At 38.8% G+C, this 23,093-nt stretch overlaps 2 protein-coding genes across 3 annotated transcripts; one reads left to right on the top strand and one right to left on the bottom strand.

Moving 5' to 3' along the window:
- The first annotated feature begins 5,367 nt into the window (after nucleotides 1-5,367).
- LOC146668459 (uncharacterized) lies at nucleotides 5,368-9,191 on the top strand. The gene is made up of 3 exons (XM_085410381.1): nucleotides 5,368-8,323; nucleotides 8,405-8,501; nucleotides 8,678-9,191. The coding sequence occupies exons 1-3, from the start codon at nucleotides 8,218-8,220 to the stop codon at nucleotides 9,015-9,017; spliced, it is 543 nt and encodes a 180-aa protein (XP_085266507.1). The 5' UTR covers nucleotides 5,368-8,217; the 3' UTR covers nucleotides 9,018-9,191.
- A 129-nt stretch (nucleotides 9,192-9,320) lies between these two features.
- Nucleotides 9,321-21,634, bottom strand: xpnpep1 (X-prolyl aminopeptidase (aminopeptidase P) 1, soluble). Of its 2 annotated transcripts, XM_085410379.1 has the most exons (20): nucleotides 21,505-21,634; nucleotides 20,251-20,375; nucleotides 19,843-19,906; nucleotides 19,255-19,359; nucleotides 18,750-18,842; nucleotides 17,902-18,045; nucleotides 17,561-17,656; nucleotides 16,970-17,051; nucleotides 16,427-16,637; nucleotides 15,358-15,447; nucleotides 15,215-15,265; nucleotides 14,856-14,914; nucleotides 12,661-12,738; nucleotides 12,500-12,571; nucleotides 12,363-12,423; nucleotides 12,156-12,225; nucleotides 11,500-11,673; nucleotides 10,703-10,779; nucleotides 10,414-10,512; nucleotides 9,321-9,591 (listed from the first exon to the last, which is right to left on the bottom strand). In XM_085410379.1, the coding sequence occupies exons 2-20, from the start codon at nucleotides 20,365-20,367 to the stop codon at nucleotides 9,472-9,474; spliced, it is 1,863 nt and encodes a 620-aa protein (XP_085266505.1). In that variant the 5' UTR covers nucleotides 20,368-20,375; nucleotides 21,505-21,634; the 3' UTR covers nucleotides 9,321-9,471. The 2 variants fall into 2 exon arrangements, with proteins under 2 accessions (XP_085266505.1, XP_085266506.1); XM_085410380.1 differs by lacking the exon at nucleotides 15,358-15,447.
- Nucleotides 21,635-23,093: the final 1,459 nt, after the last annotated feature.

The following is a 23,093-nucleotide window of genomic DNA, read 5'->3' as shown; positions in this document are numbered from 1 at the left end:
AAGTGGGATGAGACTAAGTAATGAGCCGTGGGAGATGGACTGTCCATCTCAGTAATGCTGAATTATGAGCTTGGCTTGGTGATAGTTCCTGATTTGAGTGATAGAAGTGAAATGCAAATGGTTGTTCGGTGGTACTCCCATTGGATTTTTTTTTTTCAAAGACCTCGTATAAAACTACAGAAACTATTCTCGGTTACTTGGTTGCATCAGTCCAATATCTGCGATATCTGATATTAGCCTGATAGAGCCATAAAAAGTTAGACTGGCGTTCATATTGAAACATTGTTGTCAATGTGCCAGCTGACACCAGGAGAAGTAACACAGCATGGAGGAAACTGCATGATGACAGCAGGTTTTCTTTGTATGTTTGCAGAAGTTTTTAGTTCTTATAGTAAAACGTGGTCAAGTGAGTTGATGTAACCAAAAAGCTCTGATGATTATGCATTTTCTGGACTCTCTCTCAATTGCCTGCTGTGAACCTACATGATAAAAACTCACCGTGTTCTAAAGTGTAAATGGACTGATTCTCATATAGCGCTTTTCTACTCTCCCGGAGTACTCAAAGTGCTGTATACAACATGCCTCACTCACCCGTTCATGAAAGCACTTCTAAACAAGTGCAAACTAATCTACATTCACAGTCCGATGAACGCATCGGAGGGCAATTTAGGGTTAGCATCTTGCCCAAGGCAAGATATGACATGCAGACTGGGGAAGCCTAGGATCAAACCACCAACCTTCCGATCAGGAGCTGATCTGCTCTACCACCTGAGCCACAGCCACCCTGTGTGTAGGTCTTCTCCACATATAATCTTACTTTATTTCAGGAGGTGGGTGCACAGAGCAAGGAAGGAGACACTAGCCCAACCTTAAATAGCTGCAAATGGAATAAGTGCAAATGAACAAGGTCACTAATATACAGTTCATACGTCTTTTTATTTTTCATGTTTTTAGGTTGTTTTTTTTTATATTTGTCGTGTGCACATGTATTATTTTAATAACATATGCCAGTTCAGTAAATTTATATTCTTGGATGTTTTAATTTGTTACATTTTGTTTTACAACGTTTAAAAAGCAGTGTTTAAGTGAAGCCTGATGCTGCCTTAAAAATAAAAGAATGTTTCTTAGTGTCTTCCCCACAGTGAGGAAATCAGAATACTAAATCAAAACTGGTACTGGCCTTGCACTTGGACACAGCAGGTACATGAAGCCAAGGTATTAGTATCATAAGTCATAAGTATAAGAATGTTGTAATCCAACAAACAATGCCGAATAAGCAATTTTTGCAAGATGTGTAACATTTTGTAAGAAATCAGACGGCTTACAGTGAGTTGATCGAAGCTTGTTTTCTGAACAAGCGATTAATGAGCGGCTGCTGTGTGCTAATTTTGTATAAAGCTAAAACACATGGTGCGCACAGGTGTTTTCATTTGTCTTCTGGATTACAACACTTTGGACAGAATGGGAAACATATTTTCCCCTCACATTCTTTGCAAATCTGACCACAGGAGTCTTTATTTACTTAAGCCAGCCAACATATCAAGAAACTATTTCTGTACTTTCCCCGAGTTCTCACTCGTTTCTCTTCTCTTTGTCTTGTGTTTCTGAGAAGCAAAATTATGAAGCTGCAGAAATTTACCGTAGAGGAATTTATTTCTCTCTTTTGAAATGGTAAGAATCTGTACCACAAAACCTGCATCTCTACACCTGGCTTATATCTCATTAGACAAAGTAAGTAAAGACACCTGTGTGCACAGGAACACCTTAAGACTCGTATAAAAAACTGTCTTTATAGTCAAATATAAAACCTGTTACAGAAAAACATTAAAAAAAACTTGTATGTAAACTAATTATTTCTTCACTGTTGATTTTGTTTGATTACATTTTGATTGAAAACACACTTTTACATAATGAGAAATGTGCAGACACATATCATTTCTTATCTGGTGACAGGTTCTTTTGCTCATTCTCATGCTCTTGCTGGCACAAGCTGTAGCCTCGCCTGAGTTACTGCGTGATCATCAAACCTTTGACCGCACCAGGAGCCATGCAGACTTGAGAGCAACAGATCCCTGAATTAAAGTGGAGATTTGTGGAGCCCTTGCATGATATTGTTAGATATTAAGAGATTACATACGGTTTTATGGCCAAATCTTGTTTTATATAAAAGAGAAAATAAATGATGGCGAGTAAATCTCTGTTGTAAATCTTGAGGTCTTTAAGCATGGAGATTGTGAAACTTAGAGATTATTAATACTTTCTATTACATATGTTTTTCTTTTTGGTATTCATCATTACAAAAAGCCTGTGCTTCTTATTCTTCAGTCCACTACTGTCTTTGTTAGCTATTTGCAAACAAACGGAACTTTGTTGAACTCAAAGCACATTTCCTGCGCAGTGCAGTAGGGGGTCAAAGGGCAGACAAGGTCAAGGAAATAGTGTGTATGTAGTTTTATGACTCATGCACAATTCATGAGCCTCTCTGTGACACTACTTGGTCACTTTCACAGACATCCACTGAGGGCCACGATATCCTGTATTCAGCTTTAATTGGACAAAACAGTGATGACAGCAGGCATCTTTAAATCACACATTTAAAATTCAGTCTCCAGTCTTTTAAATTAGTATGAATCTAACATGTGTTGTAAGATTAGGTTTGATTGGGTCAGGTTGTCTTTATTTTCCTCACAGTCAAAACAGGTTATTGCTTCATGCCCCAAGCGGCTATCACAATAACAAATTTGGGCTCAAATTCAACTTTCAACCCTCTTCACAGAACAGTAAAAACATCTGACAGCATTGCTGTTGTGTTTTTTTGGGGGGGAATTATCAAAAATGAGCGTCAGTATTAGGCAGCAGATTATTTCAGTTCATTCTTTCATCGTAGACACTAAAGTATGACCCAGGACTTCATGGGAAACAGTTCTGATGCTAATTGACTGGATTCATAAATTGTAAATCAAATCGACCTGAACAAAAACAGCTCAGACTGAAATAATAAACACACATACATGTCTTCATTAAAACATCTAAAAAATGTATGCTCTTGTAAAACTTACATTAGGTCAGTATTTAAAGTTATTAACTACTAACCACTGTATCGATCATATTTGACACTAAATCACTTATAATTTTAAGATTTTCCAAAACCGTGTGATTCTTTTTTGGCTGCTTATTCTATAAAACCAAAAGAATTAAATATAAAAATATTAGCTAAAAAATATATACATGAATGAATTATTGCATTTTCAACAGTTTTTGAATTATTGCAGATTCAGCTCTACTTAGATTTCCATCACAGGGACGATTCTTTTCTGCTTGTTAGCGTATAAATAAAGACATTTCATAAACCAATGTATGCTTTTGACGCTATGAGCCATATATTTTTAATGCAATTTTACTGTATGCATATGGTGCACTTTAGCCAAAACTACACGACACAGAACGTTTCCTCTCCTAAATGATGATCCATTTTACAAAGAATTTTAAGCGGTGAGTCTTTCACCATGTACAGAAGTCATCATACACAGTGGCATGACCACTGATTATTATCAGAGATATCAAAACACAACCAGCATACATTATTCAGCCTCTGTGCATTAAAGTGCACCTCCAGAAATTTAACTGACAAGTGTAATAAATCAAGTCAGGACCTTCCCGCTGAACCACATCCAAAAAATGGATCAGGCTAGAACGGTAATTCCCCACCAACCTCTGTATAAATACTGAGGGGGAGGAGGCAGAGGAGCACAGTGGGTGAGCACGGGTGAGGAGGGGTGAGGAGGAGTGAGGCTGGGTGATGAGGGATGGTCAGGAATTCACCAAAAAGAGCGGGGAGAGTTTGACAAAGATTATAGGAGAGATGATTGATTGACTTGGATGAATTTAATGAGTCAAAGAAAAATATGAAACTCTGTCCCTCTGTTTAAAATGTTAACCTCAATGGTTCCACAACATAAAAGCATTTTTACAGTCATCCTGGGCCTTAATAACATACGTTCAGCCAAAATATAATATAATTTTTGGCAATCAATAAGTTTAAAAAGGAACTCTCATTCTGGAGCAAACAGAAGATAACCAGTGCACAGGGGGGAGAAAAAGAAATGGAGGAGAGGAAATGAGTAAAGGGAATAAGCAACTTGATGAGGATGTTGGGTACAAGCCAGCGAGCCTAATAACTACAAGACATTCAGCAGGAAGGTCAAAATCTCACCTGCTCCGTCTCTGTAAGCTGCCGGGGTTAGAAATGCCAAAAAGTCAGCTAATGATAAGGGAACTTTAAGCGTGGGGGAGTAAACTTTCTGATGTAGAAACTGAACAGTGTGCTGCAGTGATAAATGAGGTGGTGGTTGTGGATCGACTGTGAACTTGGGAGAAAGCATTAACAGTGACATTACGTTTTTTATCCACTCATCCTTTCAGACATATGCCCTCTATCGCGCTTAATGTCTGTCTAGTCTAAAGGCCATCACTTACCGTTGATCCAGCTGATGTGGCAAAGGCCATGAGTGTCAAGGCAGCATATTAACACGAGTGCCTTATAAAATGAAATGGGTGGAATAATGCATTCAGGAAACACAACTCCGTGCATGCTTGTAAAACAGTTTTTGCTGAATGAGACGTGGGCGTTTATTTGTATCAGAATCTTTTTTTCTTTCTTTCTTTTTTTGCATTTATTTGAATGATTTTAATCACCTTTGCTTTACGTTATATTCATGATTAGGTTACTGTCTTGTGATTCATGTTTAATCAAGCTAACTGTGTTTTTGTTGTGCGTTTTCAAAGGTAATGTCCTAGTTAAAAATGTTATATATAGGCAATATAAAATATTTTTGAGTTGTTTTAAAGAAACATTACATGTAAAGAGTAACTCTGGGATAGAGTTGAGTGCTATTAAGTTTGTCTTTCTCGCTGTCCGTCTGATTATGCAAAAACTTACCAGAGGTGAAGCATGAACGAGGGGAGAACCCATGAAAATTTTATGTAGATCTGGATCACTTTCCTCAAAGTACAAAATAGGGCAGTGGCCTTGACAGAGGATGTACTTTCTGAGTACCCTGTAAGTGATTATTTTTTTTCCCTCACACATCTCTAAGGACAACAAGCCAAGAGTTTAAATGAGACTATTTTAATCGGAAATCAGTTTAATAAAGTGCAAAACAAAACCAGATGATTCACGTCTCTCTTTGTTGACTGAGCATTAATCTTTAATAACTCAGGAGGCTTTTCCAGCACTCCAAGTCAAACCAAGCACACAAACTCATCAGGATCATGCTATCATCAAAGTGCCTGGATTTTGCTCGACTGTGATACACAGATTATTTCATTAGTAATGTTAGCCCTTTTTTGCAAATGCTAACAAAAGATGAATTTGTTGAAACGTCTCCTGTTTATAAGAGCAAGAAAGCATGAAGAAAGTATGAAAGCATCCTTTAACAAATGGAAATGTATTTTTCACATAGCTACCCAAAGGTTAGCAATAGATACATACATACATAAACACACATAACGTTACACAGACATTTGGCGATATCCAATTTCCGAATTTGCTTTAGTTAGTCAAAATTAATGTAATGCATATAAACATTTCTCGTGAAAGGCTTTAAACAACATGAACAGCACCCATTAGATCTAAAAATAAATTATATATTAAGTTTTTGGGGGGTCATACATTGCTACCAAATAGAAATCTACACGTAAGAGGTATATGATATAATTACAAGACAAATACATATCTTTAATACAACCTTAGTACAATGAAAGAAAAGCATTAAAGTTATTTTGGTACCGGTAGTTATTCCTAAGAGTTTCCTCCACAGTGTTAATATGGTTGTTCTGGGTAAAAGTGGGAAATATTTAGTTGGTGTATTCGGGCCTTATTCCCATGATAGTCACCACAAACAGAGTTAGCTGAAAACTGCCTTGCTCAAATAAACCTTACCAACTAAATGCCACCCACATGCCCCTTAAATCAAAACAGTTTAACCCTGGAAAATGAAAAAAATGGATGTGAACATTAAACAGACTTAAAAAGGAGTTTAGGAGGCTAGTAAACACATATTTGAGCCTCTGTGTCATGGCATACTTCCTAATCAGTTAAACAAAGTCTGGCTTTGTTTTTCTTTACTGTGCACTGACTTGGAATATAAAGACCCCAGCTGTCACTCAACCCTCAACTGCCAGGGCCAGTCTCAATAAGTAATGTGACTGCAGGCTGAAGTACAAACAGACAGGCGAGGTCTGACACCTGCTGGAGAAGACGATCACTGCGAGAGTTCGTGTTTAGCCAGTCGTGGAAGCAGTTTTTTGTTTTTTAAGAACTACCAAACGCTACAAGTGAGATCTCATGCTGCCCTGGACCCTAAAACACAACTATCTAATGAATTTGTTAGGACAGCAGTGTTTTCATGAAGTCCTTATTTGACAGTGCAAGCTATCCACTATTTTTCCAATAATTTCTTGTTTAATTCGATATAGCAAGTTATTATATTTTCTAAGAACTAATATGCATAAAGATTTCTAGAAAGATCATTCAAATTCTCAAAAAGTTCACTTCGTGTGGCAGATCGTCTCATCAAAGAGAAACAAAACCCCTTTTAATTGGATCCTCAGCTAATTGCATGATGTCTCCCATGGCACTGCACGGTGAAGTGAAGCATAAGAAGAAAGAAGAATGCTGTCTTTGTTGCGTTTTTGCTGGCTTTGGCTCTGAAAACACTTTGGAAGCACTCTGCCGTGGATCCTGACAGTTTGTGGAAACTGATTTTAGTCTAATTGGAGTGTTGTGTTGTACTGTACTACCGTCCTCGAAACACGCAAAGCCAGGAGTGAAAATATAACAGACAAAAGGTAAGGAAATCAGTGTCCCGAATTTTGGATTTTGTCTGAAATGTCGCCTAATTTCACTTCTCATTTATGATCCACTTTAGGTCACTCGGGTCCTTTTGCCACTCCTAGTGCTGCTCTGTCATACTCTTTGCTTGACTGCAGGACTGGAGCCCTGAGCCTGATCAAAAGTACCACAGCAGCACAGGATCACAGTCATCAAGCCTCTAAAGATACCCAACTCTGTGCCGACCACCTTTCCAAGCTATATTCACCTCTGTGCTCCCCTCTTTGCAGTTCCACTCCTCCTTTGACCTTCCTCACTCCACTGCATGGGGCATCCTTGACTATTACCATCCCATCGCAGCCTGAGCTTCTCACCACCATCCGCATTCAGATAAAATACCTATCTAATTTGCCACCTCTTGATTGTCTACTTTTGGGTTAACCATTTCTGTGTAACACTAGAACTCATTAGAGTTTGTACCTATACCTCAGAAGCACTAAATGTTCTTTAACCATTGAATGTGCAACGCTCCTCCGTTTCTGCCCCATGCTTATGGTGCCTGCTTTCAAAAAGCAGACATGGTAACAGGAAAAACACTTGTTTAACTTTTAACAACCAGTGGGTGGCGCCATGCATCTTTTACGTACAGTCTATGATGTGAACATATCTTTACAGATTTAATTAAAAGTAAGATGGAATTTCTAATTTGCTAATTATTGAGAGAGAGCGATAGAGAGAGGAAAAAGTCAGCTATTTCCTCTCTTTATATTAGAAAAAAGGATTATCTTTGACTTTTGAAGGTAAGGAAGGACTCTCAGAACTTTGCCACTATTTCTTTGACTTTTTATGTCTAAATGCTTACAAATTCAAGCTAAATAGATAACAAAATGCAATTTGAAACACTTGCAATTTTATTTAGTAAAAACTGTAAAGCACCTTTTGTATAATAATCATCCTTCCACAAAAGAGCTATATATATATATTCTGCTATAAATGACCATGCTTTCACTGCACTGCACAATAAAAAATTACTTCATTTGCTTAATTGCGTTGCTTCCTCTTTCAGTGGTGGAAGCTTGAATCAAGCTCACTGGTTCTGGGTCATCACCCAGAGCTTATTACAAACAGTATAAAGGGATCAGCATCTCCCTCCCCTCAGTGTCCCCCAGAAACCTGAACAGAATAATGAGCAGTAAACAGGGAGAGTAGCAGAGAGGCAGAAGAGGGGGGTCTCCAGCTCAAGGGCTGACAAAGAAGGGGGGGTCTCCACAAAGACTCACTCAAGCTGTTGCAGTCACATGGGCAGAGTTTTTTTTCAATAAACCAATGAAAAGAGTTTTACAGCCCAGCCTCGAGTCCTTGTTTTGGATGTCAGTGGCAGCAACATGAGTGAATCCGCACAAGACAGAGTGCCGACGGCAGTGAACCTCCACCTGAACGGGACCGCAGCTTTGGAGCAGCAAGACGAGAACATGAGCTCCGGCCTGTTTGGTACGTAATGTTCTTCTGTTAATTTCTCAGAACTCTTATCATAAAGTTTAACCGTTTTTCCCTTTGCTTTCTGCCACCCAGATATCAAAGTGTTTAACTTTGTGATCATCACTTTGGCCTTTTGTATACTTTCCATCACTGGCTTGTACTGCATTACCGTCTGCTACAACCGTTCCAGGTGAGCCTAATGGACTAAAGCATGTTTATAGATATGTGCAACTCCTAGTTTAATTGAGGTAACAGCTGAATGAAATTGTGTATTTGTTTAAATTAAAACTGATAATCTTAAAGAGTGACCAGGTAATCCAAAGTAAAGTTACATGTCAGTGTAATTACTACTGCTTTGTTCAACAGGCAGTCAAAAAGAGCACAATTATACGAGAGCGCAGTGACCCGAGGCGAGCTGGAGGATCCCGTGGCAGTCAAAGCAGTGAAGAGATCGACGAGTTTCATCAACCCTCTCACCTTCTTCAGGAAACCAGAGGCACCAAAGGATAACTCCCGGATCTATTACATCTACAGTAACCCGCTGCCCGTAGGAGGGAAGGATGAAGATGAGGAGGGAGCCAATAAAGCCATTGGCGTACCAGAGGAGCAACAGGTGCTCTCATTGTCTCACTCGTTTCAAGAGTTCGCCAGTGATCCTAAAAGTGGTGTCGTCCTGGACACTCCAATATTTTACATGCAGCTTTAGAGGGTGGGAAACAGTTCTAACAAGATTAGCTAGAGGCACTTGACTCAGTCTGAAAGGTTTGAAGTTTGACACCTCCAGCTATGTGTATGAAAACTTCTCACCAAGATGTGAAGGGCACTACATCAGTTGTACAACCTAGATTCAGTAGTCTGTGATACACTACTCAGAACTACTACTACTGTAGATTTCTTTTGCTCTAAAAGAGTCTGAATAATGTATTCCATGTTTCATGAACACTCAATATATGCTAATAGTTCATCAGAAGTTATTTCCCCTCACAAAACAGTAAGGATATAAAAGTGCTTCTTGCTTTTGACAGATCTTTAATAAAACTGCTGATGTAATGTGCTTTACAAAAGAAGCTGGGTGCGAGACATGGAGAAACATGAGAAAATACAAACGTTTATCACTGCAGAGCAATCAACAGTAATCCTGGGCAAAATGATCATGGTCCTCAGATGATCAGCTGGGTCTCTCTGATCAGCCACTCTAATGCCTCCTGCCTACCCTGCCTCTCCAACTCTGCTCCAACCACCTCCCGACACTTCCTGTGGTACTCATTCACCCAGTCCCGCTGCAGGAGAGGAGAGCCAAGAGTCAAACCACATATACACGGCATAATGTAATACAGGATTTCAATAACATTGCAAGCTGAGAATGTTCATTTTCACTGCACAGAATAAAAAGCTGATAATACTGGATGTGCAGAATTTGAAGTTTTTACCACATATATAACTGTGATAAACTCCAAGTTAGGGCTGTGCGATATGACCAAAATCTCATATCCCGATATTAAGACATCTATCGTCCGATAACGATATAAATCACAAAAATGTAACATTTTCTGTAAATTCTGTGAATCTCGGGCAGCTCGACTTGCGTTAAGTGTTTCCAGCTGGACGTCGTGTATCTGGAGTCGAGTGTTTTAACCGATGCATGAAACGATACATTTTTAGACATAAGTTGTAACAGCCGCCATTTTTTTTTGTGAGTATTTATTACATGGCGTGCTGCGGGGAAAAGCCTGTTCTAACGTTTGAGTCTAAGGTTTATTTTTTAGCACCTGGCGGCTCTTTTTTGCTTCCCATCCGTAAACACTCTGCATCTTTCACGTGATTCAGTTTATTTTGAAAAGTCTCAACAGGATCTTGAGCTTTATTGTGAAAGGTTTATGTGGAACAAGCGGACACACGGTGGTTGCTAACGACAACGCATAAAAACAAACGCTTGTCTGTCTGTAGTGTGGTTATATTCAATGTAAGAGAAAGAGTAAACAGTTCATTTTGCGACACCACAAAACAAACGATTGCGTAAAAAATATATCGTTATATCGAACAACCCTACTCCGAGTATACATATACAGATTTTTCTTTTTATCCGAGTACCAAAACCTTACCTCCTTCTGAGTGAGAAGCTCTGTATTCATCATTTTCACTTGGATGGGAACCAGAGTGAGAGGCTCAAATGTCAGACTACCCCTGTTTCTGTAGTTGTACTGCACATACAGACAGAAAAACAAAAACATCATTAATTCATCTCATTATTTTGATACAAATAATTAAAAGTAAAGAACATCTTAATGGTTATAACAACTCATAGATATTTAGAGAATGTGTAAAAAAAGAAAGTCGTATGTTTGATCTACTGCATTTCTGAACATTCATTTGACCCGTTTTAACACGTACTTTGGGCTTAGCTGGTACAACGAGGACCACATTTTCCAGACGAATGCCAAAAGATCCATCTTCATAGTATCCAGGTTCTACAAAGAAATAACACACACAAACACACAAATTATAGCCAGCTGAGCTTTGGTAGCCTTAATCTCCTAGGACGTGGCGTCCACACATGTGGACATCACATTTTGGGTTTTCTAGACTAAAATACTACATTTTGCTCTACAAGTGCCTGATATCCACTTACGAGGACATTAGACTGCCACTAATCTATCAAAAAGTGAATGTCCTGATATGTGGATCCGTTTTTTCTCAGAAACAAAAGTCAGTTTTTTTTTAAAACAAACAAACACGTAATTCTTTGTTTTTACATTCATCCCAATCAGCCCAAATAGCAAAGAGAAAGAAAAAAATGCATGCCATGAAAGAGTTCGGGTACTTAGGAGGTTAAATTTGGATATTTTTATAAGATTTTCTTTCAATCTCTGGAAAAACTACAGGTTCCTCTTTTGACTTGTACACTACTTGGATAAGCAGATATCTCCAGAGGAGATACAATGATGTAGCAGTTTTTGACTGTATTATATCCCAGAAAAAAAATAGAAGGTTAATGGAAAAAGTCAATTAATTATTGACTTTGTTTCATTTCCAGTGTACTCACGGTATTTATTGTTTTAGCTCTTTCCTGAATTTGCTGCTGGGGTTTCTCTGAATAACTGGACATTTATTAATCGAACAGCTGCTCTGTAAACACTGCAAATGCAACAGATTCTTCATTTTATGATCCATTATACAGTAGATCATACCATCACTGACAATCATGCCGGCCTCCAGCGGTTCATCTGCGAAGGTTTTGTAGCTGATGCCGCAAGGCCCCTCGTGAACATTGAGGAAACAGCCCACCCCGTGACCTGTACCATGGAGGTAGTCCAGCCCAGACTCCCACAGGGCTGCACGGGCAAACGAATCCAAGAGGTGGCCTGGTAAAGGAATAGAGGTTTAGATCAAAATGTCAAAGGTCTTTTACTTCTCTGCTTGTGCATGTTAAAATACTGAGTGTATGATCATAAAATACTGGTGGCAGCCAGTGGTAACTCTTAGCCTACTAGTAGATGCACCTATGGTAATAATTTCAAACTTCCATGTCCCCTGGCAGGGTGACAGCTTCCGGCTTTTTACGCGATATAATCATAACACGATTGTTCTTCCTTTGGCGTAAGACACAGTTCAAGATTGTAAGTAAACAAGCTTGATTGGCCAAAAAGATGCCCGTGTTATGAGCGACAAAATGTTTATCTTGTAGAAATAAAACATTTGTATTCCTGAATAGACAGAACAAGTACTAATCACCGTGAGTCATCTGGAACTTTGTTAGCTATTTTGGTGTAAAATCGTCATTTTTAACATCAGTGTACTGAAAACAACATCAGCATAGTCTTAACGACAGAGCCGAGTGCTGCACCTTTTGTTCCATTGGGGAAAATGGCAGCGCTGACAGCTATGTGTCCCTTCAGTACGTAGGTAAAGCATTCCTATGAGGAAAATAGCACACATATTACAAAGATACATATAATAGTCTTTGTAAATAAACAGTACTGAGTCAACCTAAGTGTAATTCAATTAAATTAACCGGTGGCAGGAAATATTCTGAGCAATCGCACAAACTTACCTTCTCAAAAGCAGATGGTGTCCCGAAGTGCATGGTACGTGTGACGTCTGTTGTTCCATCACTGCAAAAGACGTAAAGAGGTAACTGATTATCCTAAAGACATCTGCTCTGCAGCATTTAAAAACAACCTTACTTACACGTATTGAGCTCCAGAGTCGATGAGATAAACTTCATTTACGGTGAGGGTCCTGTTGGTCTCAGGCAGTGGTCTACAAGCAAAAACATGAAATCACAGATACAAGCTAAAACTATGAATTAACAAAAATGACACAAATACAGTTTTTATTTGCAAACTAACCTGTAATGTATGATCGCTCCATGTGGACCAACACTGGAAATTGTTGGGAAGCTGAGACCCACAAAATCTTTCTGCTGACTGAAAAAAGTGCAAGAAAATGGTAAGCATTAATGACAGCCATAATTATACCATGAGAAATATTTTAAATATTTACACTGGAGAGACCAAACAGCCACTTCACAAGCGCATGGCACAACACAGAAGAGCCACCTCCACAGGACAAGACTCAGCAGTCCATCTGCATCTTAACAATAAAGGACACTCTTTCGAGGATGCCAGTGTTCACATTTTGGACAGAGAGGACAGATGGTTTGAAAGAGGAGTGAAAGAAGCCATCTATGTCCACTGTGAGCGACCATCTTTGAACAGAGGCGGGGGTTTACGACACCAACTCTCTGCCATCTATAATCCAGTTTTGAGTTCCCTCCCCAGACGCCTTAACGCCCACTCACATCCTGGGCCATCTGACCTCAGGAATTCGCATGATAAGGTGGGGCCAGGTTTCACAATGAACACACCCGAAACTCTGGCTGATTGGGACCCACGCCCAGTTTCACACCTTGGCTCAGGTGATTAGAGGATCATCAGGGGGTCCTTTTGTCCCTCTGTGGGGGGATACTCCCACTAGGTTTATATCTGGGACTCTCCACCATTTGACCTTAGAACTGAAGAAGCTTCTCGGATGAGAGGTGAAACGTCTTCAAGCAACTTAAAGAAGTCCAGACGCTTTTCTGTGCAAGCTCCTTTGACTACGATGACCTGGATGACTGAGAACCTTCACAGACATTTTAAATTAAAAAAGAAAACCAATTATTATTTTTTTCTGTTATTTTTCCGAGATGCAACTGTTTCTTGATGACAGCTTTGGTTTCAAAAGGTAGCCACATGCAATAGTTCTTAATTACCAGTTAAGTGGTAACAGACAAATTTCTTCTTTTTAATGTGATTGAGATGATCGGGGTTTGTTGTTATACAGCAAACAGCTACATTTTAATCAATAACAACTTCTCCGCCTGCTTCCAGCACTTCCTGCTAGCACCTGGTGGGAGTTTGTTTCCCATATTTGCACTATTTTTGCTTACTATAGAAAAGGCAAATGTGCCATTTATTAGTTTTTAAAAAAGTATTTTTTTTAAATGACATATGACACTTTCACCTTTTTACCCCAGAGGGATAAAAATATTGCAAAAGCTTAATACCAGGTTAAGATTAATACCAGAACTTCAGCACTTTGTTTTCTTCCTATGTCCAGTAGAGGGAGCTGTGACCATTCTGTGCTCTGCACACTTTTACTCTGCAAGTTTACACAAGGGGCTTCAAACCAAATAGCCTTACATCTGAGTGGGTTTAAAGGAAAAAACAAAACCCCCCCAAAAAAAACTATTATCAAGGTCGCACAGTGACCGAGAGAATTCAAGCACACTGAAACGTAAGTAAATCGTAACAGATAGAAAAAATGCTAAAAAAAAAAAAAAAAAAAAAAAAAGTACACAAAACAACAGAAATAAAAAGCAAAAGAAAAGGCTCACAAAACAAATAAACAAAACCGTCACAGAACACAAGAAACTTAAGTTTTAGGAGACAATAAAGTGACGGACCAGCCACGGAAGTGATGAGCTCACAGTAAACATCTAACAGAAACTCTGCTTTCTGCTTCTTTTCAGCGTGCCACAGTGCACACCTTCACATTTTTGTGTGATTTTGTTTGCACCGTAAGTTTGCATCAGTACAGGTTCACTAACGACATTCAATGAAGGTGCACCTGTTTTGCATCATATATGTATATTTATACACGACTTGTCTTGTTTTGAAAGGGGCTTCGTATTGTGATTATATTTTAGTTTTCCATAAAGAAAAGAGCTTAGAGAAGTGAATGCATTTTAGAAATACAGTTGTAAACGCTTGCTTATAATTAAAACATAATCGGCCCAGTTTCAGACAAGTGACAATAAGTGATCTTAATCCATCCATGTGATGGCAGACAGAGGTTCCCGTTTCTGGTAAAGACGGCTATGTGCTCTATTTTTACCTTACCATTTAATTAAAAACCCTTTCAGTTGCACATGAGGGAGGATGCAGATTGGAACTGCACCAGCATCTTTTAAAGACATCCTTTCCAAGAAGGAAGCTGTTGAAGCTAAACTGGATGAGCTTGATCAACGTTATGTTAAACAAAAAAGCAAAACAAAACACACCTACGTAATTCTTCTGCCTTATCAGCAGCAGATATCTCAGTCACGTTGCCGTTTGGAATCTGTAAAAAAACCAACGCATGTGAAACTCAACAAGGAGACAACAAGGAAGACGTTAAAGCTCATGACAAAATGTCATGTGACCATAGCATTCCTACACTCACAGTGAAAAAAAATGAAACGTGTGTTTCCTGGAGTAAGTGAAAATGTGTATAGAGGGTCTTTCCCTTACAATACAAGGCAACTGTTGTGATTAGGTGCTATATGAACTGAATTCAATTGAATTGAAGCCAGAATTGAAAATTCCAGAGATGCATGCATGAAAATAAGATTAAAAAAACAAAACAAAAAAAATACGATACCTCCTTTTCCAACCAAGCAAAGAGTTCACAAAGTGCCACTGCATCTTTGATCTGTTGGCAAAAGCACAAACACACAGTTTATAAAAATATTAGACACACTAATATGTTTTACACTACATATTTCAGGGGTCAGTGATTCTTACATGTGCCATTTTCATGCCTTGAATCTCTGTGGCATTTTTCACAGCTTTGCCGAGGCAGAGTGGAGTGTAGGGAATTGGAGATCGGTGAGTCTTTACCCCCCCCCACCCAAAAAAAACAAAAAAAAACACATCAGGAGAAAACATTAAACATGCAGCTCTTTTACTATTTTTTTAACTATATTCATACTAAATGAGAAATATTTATTGTATTTTGCTGTATTTTTATAAATGTAATGAACCAGTTTCACATCGGGTAGAGCAGATTCATGTTACATATTAAGAGTTGTTAGTTTTGCTAAAGTTACAATATATTTTTCAAGTTTTACTTGCTAATGCAGGTGAGAAAATGAGTATTTCTACCAGACACTTAAATGTCTGTAATCTTATAAGTCTCTGTCCTATTTCTGAGAATTTAAAACATAGCATGTTTTCAAAAATCTGACCCTATAATCTGAGAATGTGTCATCTGATAGGTACAAGGAAACAGACAGGCAATATTTTTCTAAACTGTAAAAACTCTCTGACATTTACAAATAACCCCTGAACACCAGAAGCCAACGATGAGCCTCTAAACATGAACTATTTATATCTACAGTGAGGAAACGATCACTGCTGAATTTATGAGACCAAACAGCTTTTAAAGGATGCCAAAGACAAGATTTTAGACCTGCATGAGCCTGGAACTGTTGGTACGATTATTCAGAAGTGGCCAATATACAAAATGACCTTCAACCACCCTTTGTCTGCAGCTCCATGTAAGACCTTGCCTCATGGGTGGTTGGCAAGGATGTCTTACTTCAGTGCTTGGCAACAAGGATTTCTCCACCAAGGACTACGTCATGTTCTGCTTGAGGATTGAATACTTATTTCACTCTCTGATATGAAAATCAGTTTATAACTTTTATGTAACGTGTTTGTTTTGGATTTGCAGTCGATATTCTGTCTCTTCCTGTTCAAATGAAACTACCACATGAATTACAGCACGTTCACTTCTTCATAAGGGAGCAAACTTACAAATTTAGCAGTGACTCAAGTAATGATTTCCCTCTTGATTAATCATTTCTCTCACCTTAGGGATGACCTGTGTGAGAGCACAACTGGCTTTATCACAAATCCACACTTTGTCCTTTGGGCCAAGTGCAGCACAGATGGCCTGGAGCTCAGTGTAGACCGACTCATACGGAAATGTCTGGATACTGAGCTCAGGTTTGCTAGGGGAGTCCAGCTGCAGATGCTCTCTCATTGCAGGGTCAGAAAGACGCTTGAGGTCCACAAAAAACCTGCAGAGAGGAAAGGGTTGCTGAGTGAAAAAGTGAAATGGTTAACACAGGAGGAAACCCTGTTCCTCTGGCTTTGGGAGGTGTAATCTGGATGTGCCCTTAACTAGCTACTAAATACATACGGTGTACATATCGCAATACATATAGTATACAATCTGGTTGCATACAATTATCTTTCATTAGCAGTAACAGATGTGATTGCACTAAACACAATGAAAATGCACTTCAGTTATTCTGACATCTCTCAAATTATACAAACTACTGTCTAAGTTTTACAGTAAAGCACTGTTTGTCCAAATTCATAATCACTGATGCATCATACTGGACGTCACCTTATTGTATTCATTCCCACAATGGTATATGCAAAGAAAACTGGGTTGTACTCAATGTCTGCCCCGCGAAGGTTGAAAAGCCCTGAGAAAACAAAACGATAAGATGACAGATTAAAAAAATTAAACAAACAAAAGAAAAAAAAGAAATACCCTATTCTTCCTTCTATTATGATGCATCACATAGCAATGAATACTTTAATTCTCATGAAACAATGAGCCAGTATGAAGTGGGTGGTGTAAAATGTCAGTGTTATTATTGAACTGTCATTCATCCTTACAGGTTTCATCTCTATAATCTACAACTATAATCTGCTGGTTGAAGCCATCCAGCCCTAAATGTTACCTGCTGACAATCAAAATAAGTCTTCATCTAATAAACAGGACAATCAGAAACAAGAGCAAATAAAGCACGGTGAACGCTGAGATCCTTGAATCTAGATTCAAGGATCTCAGCGTTCACCGATCTAAAGGGACACTCGCACATGTGTCCTCTGCTTGTTATCATGTACCGAACAGTAATATTTAAATCATGCACATTGAAGAGCTTAACTGAACTGCACTCAGGAGCAGGATAGGAAAACTGAACCGTACACGCAATCTCATCCAGTGCTGTTGCAACAAACCAGGTGATCTTCCTCTCTGACATCTTGGCTCGCAGCGTTGTGATCTTGTCTTGCCAGGAAATACCTACACAAAGCATAAATAACACACAAAGACACAAGTTTGTTTCATACAATGCCTATACATCTAGTTACTCAAGACTGGAAACGTAATTAAAAAGGCCATTAAACTGTGTCTAGATTATGTGGATTTCTAAAAGTATTACACCATTTTTTTAATTAAAAAAAACAGACGAACACTTAATAAGCTACTATTAAAAATAAAAAGAGGCTACATGTAAAATGGTTTTAATGCTATTTAATTGCACTGACCAGTGAAGTCTAATCCCAGGCTACGGAGTTGTGTGCTGGGTCTTTCTGGTCGATCCGGCCAGACGGCATCGATAAGGTTATCCTGCACTGCTACCAACGAGTGGCCAGCACTGGACAGAGCCTTGAACATGTTCTTCCATTGGTCTGAAACACAATATGAGATTTCTTAACAAGCACAAATACCAAATAAAAAAAAACCCATAGTGTTACTTCATATGGACAACAGAGTCACACTCTGCAGTAATATCAGCCAGCACGCATAGTTTCAAAGTCCAACCAGCTAATCTCATGAAGCTCATGCTGATTAAGTCGTATTAACCTACTTACAGTTATTGCAAGCTGCATGGCAACCCACATCCACCCAAATTTGTCCTTTCATTCGGTTTTTGACAATTCAGATAACTTTATTTATCTCCATGTGGGTATTAGATGATGTCTTATCTGTTGTCAACCATGTGTGCTCTTCTATACTGTGCTATTGATATAAATTTGAAGTTAAAAAGAAATGGCCATCGATTGTAAACAATATTCTTCTGATTATACAGATCCTAACTGAATTTTTATTTATTTAGGGTGATTTGTGGGTCTGAAGTGGAGACGCTGCAGGCTGCCTCTACTCTACAACACAATGCAAGTGTATTTGTCTGAGAGCTTACGAATTCCTCCATTTTTTTTGTGCAAGTTAAAATCTAATAAGATGAGCTAGAAATGTTCAAATCATGCACTCTTGTTGCATACTGGAATATTTCCTTTAGCCTCGGTTGCCTCACTGCAGCATGAGTGGTTTTCCAAGTAAAGCTTGCAATGCTAATTCACTGAACTAACATGAATATGATACTGTAGCTTACCAGCAGCAATGATCCAAGGATCTACTCCCACTTTTGAGTTTTCAGGAAGAACACTGATCAGCCAGTCTTCCTGTGAGGGCGTCTCCTTCAGCCCTGTATATGATTATTAAAATCAGTTTATGACACCTTCAAGACATGTGAATGTATAATATAAATGACTCATACCAATGTGGAAGATGGAATACTAAAATGTATGAGTGTCTACACTCGGTGCGGACACAAATAGTGTCTAAACTCAAGTTTGGGACACTTTTTCCAGTCTTAGAATAAATAAACATTCTGACTTATTGTCTAGCTGTGACTCAAGCCTTATTACTCATGCTGTGATAGATCTAAATGTCCATGTTGTGCCTGTGCAGCTGCTCCATTAGAGAGCCTCAAACTTTAAAAGCGCATGTAGTTAAATTTAACTTTTTAAATGAGAAGAAAAAAGATCCGTTGGTGTTTGTACTTTATGTAACAGAGAGAGATTTTTTCATCACTGAAACACCAAGGTGGACATTACCCATCTTCATCAGGGTCCAGTTGTTGTCCATCTGCTGGTTGGCTTGCAGGAAGTATCGGCCATCAGTCCACATTGCAGCATGCTGCTCTGTAACGATGGCTGTGCCTGAATGGCAAAGTATGGAAGAAATTTTGTTCAGCACTTTCTTTTGGCTACTTGGCTTTATTTGTACAAAAAGCATATCTATTCATTTCTCTGAAGCAACATATAAGGTTTATACCTCTGAAATGACAGCAGTGAACAAGCAGCCTGAGAAAGAGTGAATTCTTCTTGTCTCGTGTAAAACTGTGGTTATGTCAGGGCAAAAGGCCAGATTTCCACAGTGTTTTCTTACGTTTAAAAAACAAAAAAAAAACAACACCTTTCTTGAAAGTTCACAGCCTTTAATGGGAAAGAAAACTACTTTTCAACATGAAACTAGGTGCACTGGTGTTTTTTGTTCTGCTTTACCCTTAACAAACGAGTCTGAACGAGAGATATCAAATATCATTCTGAGTTATCAAATGTTCCAGATTTTTTTGCAGTGAAAATGTTTGATTATACCTACACTTGAGTGTGCAATGGGAATCATGCACAAGCAATACAAACCTGCAGAGCCGTCGAATCCAGAGATGAATTCACGTCTGCAGTCACACGGTGCAATGTATTCACTCTGAAAGTCACAGGGACACGGGAGAAATCAGCTTCATTAACAATCACTGTGAAGTGGCCATCCACCCAACAAACATTTTAATTGCCACCATCGCTGCTAGTCATGTGCATGAAGAAAAGGGCAGGGTTAGGGAAGTGTAATGAGCAAAGGGCTACAATCAGTTGCAAAGGTCAGACAAGACCATGAGAAGTAAATTAAAGTGAATTAAGAAGTGAATTGAGTTCACAGTGAGAAGGGAAATTAGAGAAGGGACAGAAGTAAGAGGAGCAGCTGAGAGATTTTCCATGTGTCTTGCTAACGGGTTGTGTAAAGATATTTATTGTAGTAAATGTGATTTGATTTACCTGATGTGCATCTCCAGATGGGATTATGTAGGCTTGTATAGGCTCAGAGACGTATTTACAGTTCTTCATTGCCTGACGGAGCTGCCTGAGCAGCTCTCCAGTTATCTTTGGAGACATAGCCTTTTCTGAATGGCAAAGGAGATATGTTTGAAAGAAGTCAAGAAAAACATTAAAATAAAAAAAAAATAAAAAATCTAAACATACATAGTTTAAAAAAAAGCAATCTCAAAATGCATCATAAGATAGGCTCTAGTTTCTTGTCAAAGCACAGATCAGTGTCCAAAAACACTGATACACCAGTACTCAATAGGTAATCAGATAGTCTGGTACAATTCCAAAACACAGATGTGGTTCTTTAGAGATTACCTGACTTTTCGGATGGCATGTTGAATTCAGATGACTGAAACTGAACAGACTGACGACAACCTACCAAACTATTCACGTGGAGCTCAAAGTCACAGGCCACACCTGGACCTTTATTCTGCTGCAGTATGCTGAATAAGCAACTGTTACTGAAGTCAGAGTTAAATATTAAAAGAATAAGCTGACTGGGTTGAGGTGGCATTTGTGTGACCCTTTGTACCACAATAATCACCTACAGCAGTGGATTCCCCCATCACTCTCCACAGTGAGTGTGAGGCTGTGTAAAAAGAATCCACAAACCGACCAATCAGGTAGCAGTATTGTACATCGATGAGGTCTCCTATTGGCTAGAAGCTCAGCGTGCGGTTGTTGTTTACAAGTTGACATGAAATGAATCAGCTGCATTCAGTATCTGAACCACTAGCTAGTTAATTTTCTCAATAAAATCCAATTATTGTATCTGAGTGTGTTTTTAAAAAGTAATAAAACAGACAAACGCAGAGTCTGTAGCCGACTTTTGTTTCCATTAAGGCATCACTTTTTTTCCTTGAAAAGGCCAAACAGAACACACAAATAACTAATTCATTCCGAGTATCGGCGATGGATTTACATGTGGGTGTGGTAACACACCGGTGGAATATTAGGAAAGTTGCTAGCTAATTATCCAGCTTTACAGCTGAAAGGAAGCGCTTTTCTCGCAGCTTTCGTGACAGACAATACTACAGGCGTGGGCGGACTGGTCGTTTTCCTCGTTTTGAAAACAGTCCACAGCCTTCTGTACTCGCGCTGAGTCGCCTTGAAACAAAACGCTAGCATTTCAATCCGCAGCTAGCGACCATAAAACGGTAAAGTAGCCCCCCGCATGCAGCCAGTGAAGTGCTGAATACACACCCGGTGGTTTCGCCTTGAAAATGCGACACTCAGATTTAAAATCGAAGCGCTCTTTTAACCAGCTCGGACCTTGTGTTAATTTACAAAACAGGAGGCTGCCATTTCGTTGTTGACGTTTGTGGTCACGTGACTGTAGCTTCTTCCAGTAGACGTAGCGGGATCCAGACTCGCCTCTTCCTCTGTGAATAATTCATGCGCTCTCTACTGCAAACACATAAACGAAATACCATTTCATTAATATTTAAGACTGTGTCCACGCAGTAGATCTCTGAGAGTGCGAAAAGAATCAAAGTGTGTAAAGTAAGTGAAAGGCTACATGTGAGAGAACTGAATCAAGCACACAAATATACACGATGATCAGCCTGCATCTAATATATCATTAGTTCAATTCCTTTGGTTTTAAGTTGTGGCTTCTAATAATTTGTATTTGTTTATTATTAGTTTTAAAGATTTCTATTTCTTTTATGGATTTAAATGATCGATCTTTATCATTTTTTATATCTTTGTACAAGAAAGTTGAAGAATGGAGTGTGCACAGGGTGGAGTGTTTGGAGATGAATCTCAGGGTGATTTGTGACAGAGAAGCAAGAGTGATGGTAGTGTTTTACAAGGACAGGACTAGAAATGAGTATATCCGAGGGACAGCTCAGGTTGAGTGGTTTGGAGACAAAGTTGTAATTATTTGGGTATGCTAAGGATGGATAGTGGACATACTGGACGAAGGATATTGAATATGGAGCTGACATGCAGGAGGAAAAGAGAGACCTCTGAGAAGATTCATGGATGTAGTGACAGAGAACAGAGATCCTAGGGATAGCGTGAGGTACTATCACTAAGTAAGACAGATGCCGATGATCAGCTGCGGTGAGCCCTAAAAGAAGTAGCCAATACAAGAAAAAGAAGAAAAATAATTTTTACAGTCTTGTTTGTTACATTTTCTGTTGTCTTTTCACATGGAATAAAATTTTATTTATAAAATTTTGTTTGCTTAGATGTGGCTGGTTGTCTGATACATACTCCTGAATAGATTACTGATGGGTACAGAACCCTGAAAAAACATAAATAAAGAGTGGGTAAAACTCTCCCCTGAGATGTGTGCAAACCTGCTGACCAACTACAACATATGTTTTATTGTAAATGGACTGGTTCTTATATAGCGCTTTTCTACTCTGAGCACTCAAAGCGCTTTACATAACTTCACATTCACCCATTTAAACAAGCACTTTTTGCTTTGTTTTTCTATGTAAGTGCTTTCTAACTGTCACACAATATTGCTCTGCATCAGAGAGCAACATGCAGACTAGAGCAACCAACCTGACTAGGAGATGACCTCCTGAGCTACAGCCACCCCACAGCTACTGCTGTGCTTTTTCACAGAGTAATGTTTTGCTTGGGGATCAAATGTTTATTACACTCCATGACAAACCAATTTAAACTTTTGCGTATTGTGTTTTTTTTCTGGATTATTTGATCATTTTACCTCTCTCCCGTAACACTTTAAAACCTAGTGTATCATATTTGATTTGCTCTCCTGATATTTAGACTGTAGTATTGATATTTTAACCTTTGCCTTTTGGGGAGTTTTTTTT

This window comes from Rhamphochromis longiceps, linkage group LG6 (genome assembly GCF_057381845.1).
Source record: "Rhamphochromis longiceps isolate RC_006_pf linkage group LG6, R_longiceps_female_GT1.1, whole genome shotgun sequence".
NCBI classification, from domain to species: domain Eukaryota; kingdom Metazoa; phylum Chordata; class Actinopteri; order Cichliformes; family Cichlidae; genus Rhamphochromis; species Rhamphochromis longiceps.
This window is presented reverse-complemented; position numbering and strand designations above follow the sequence as displayed.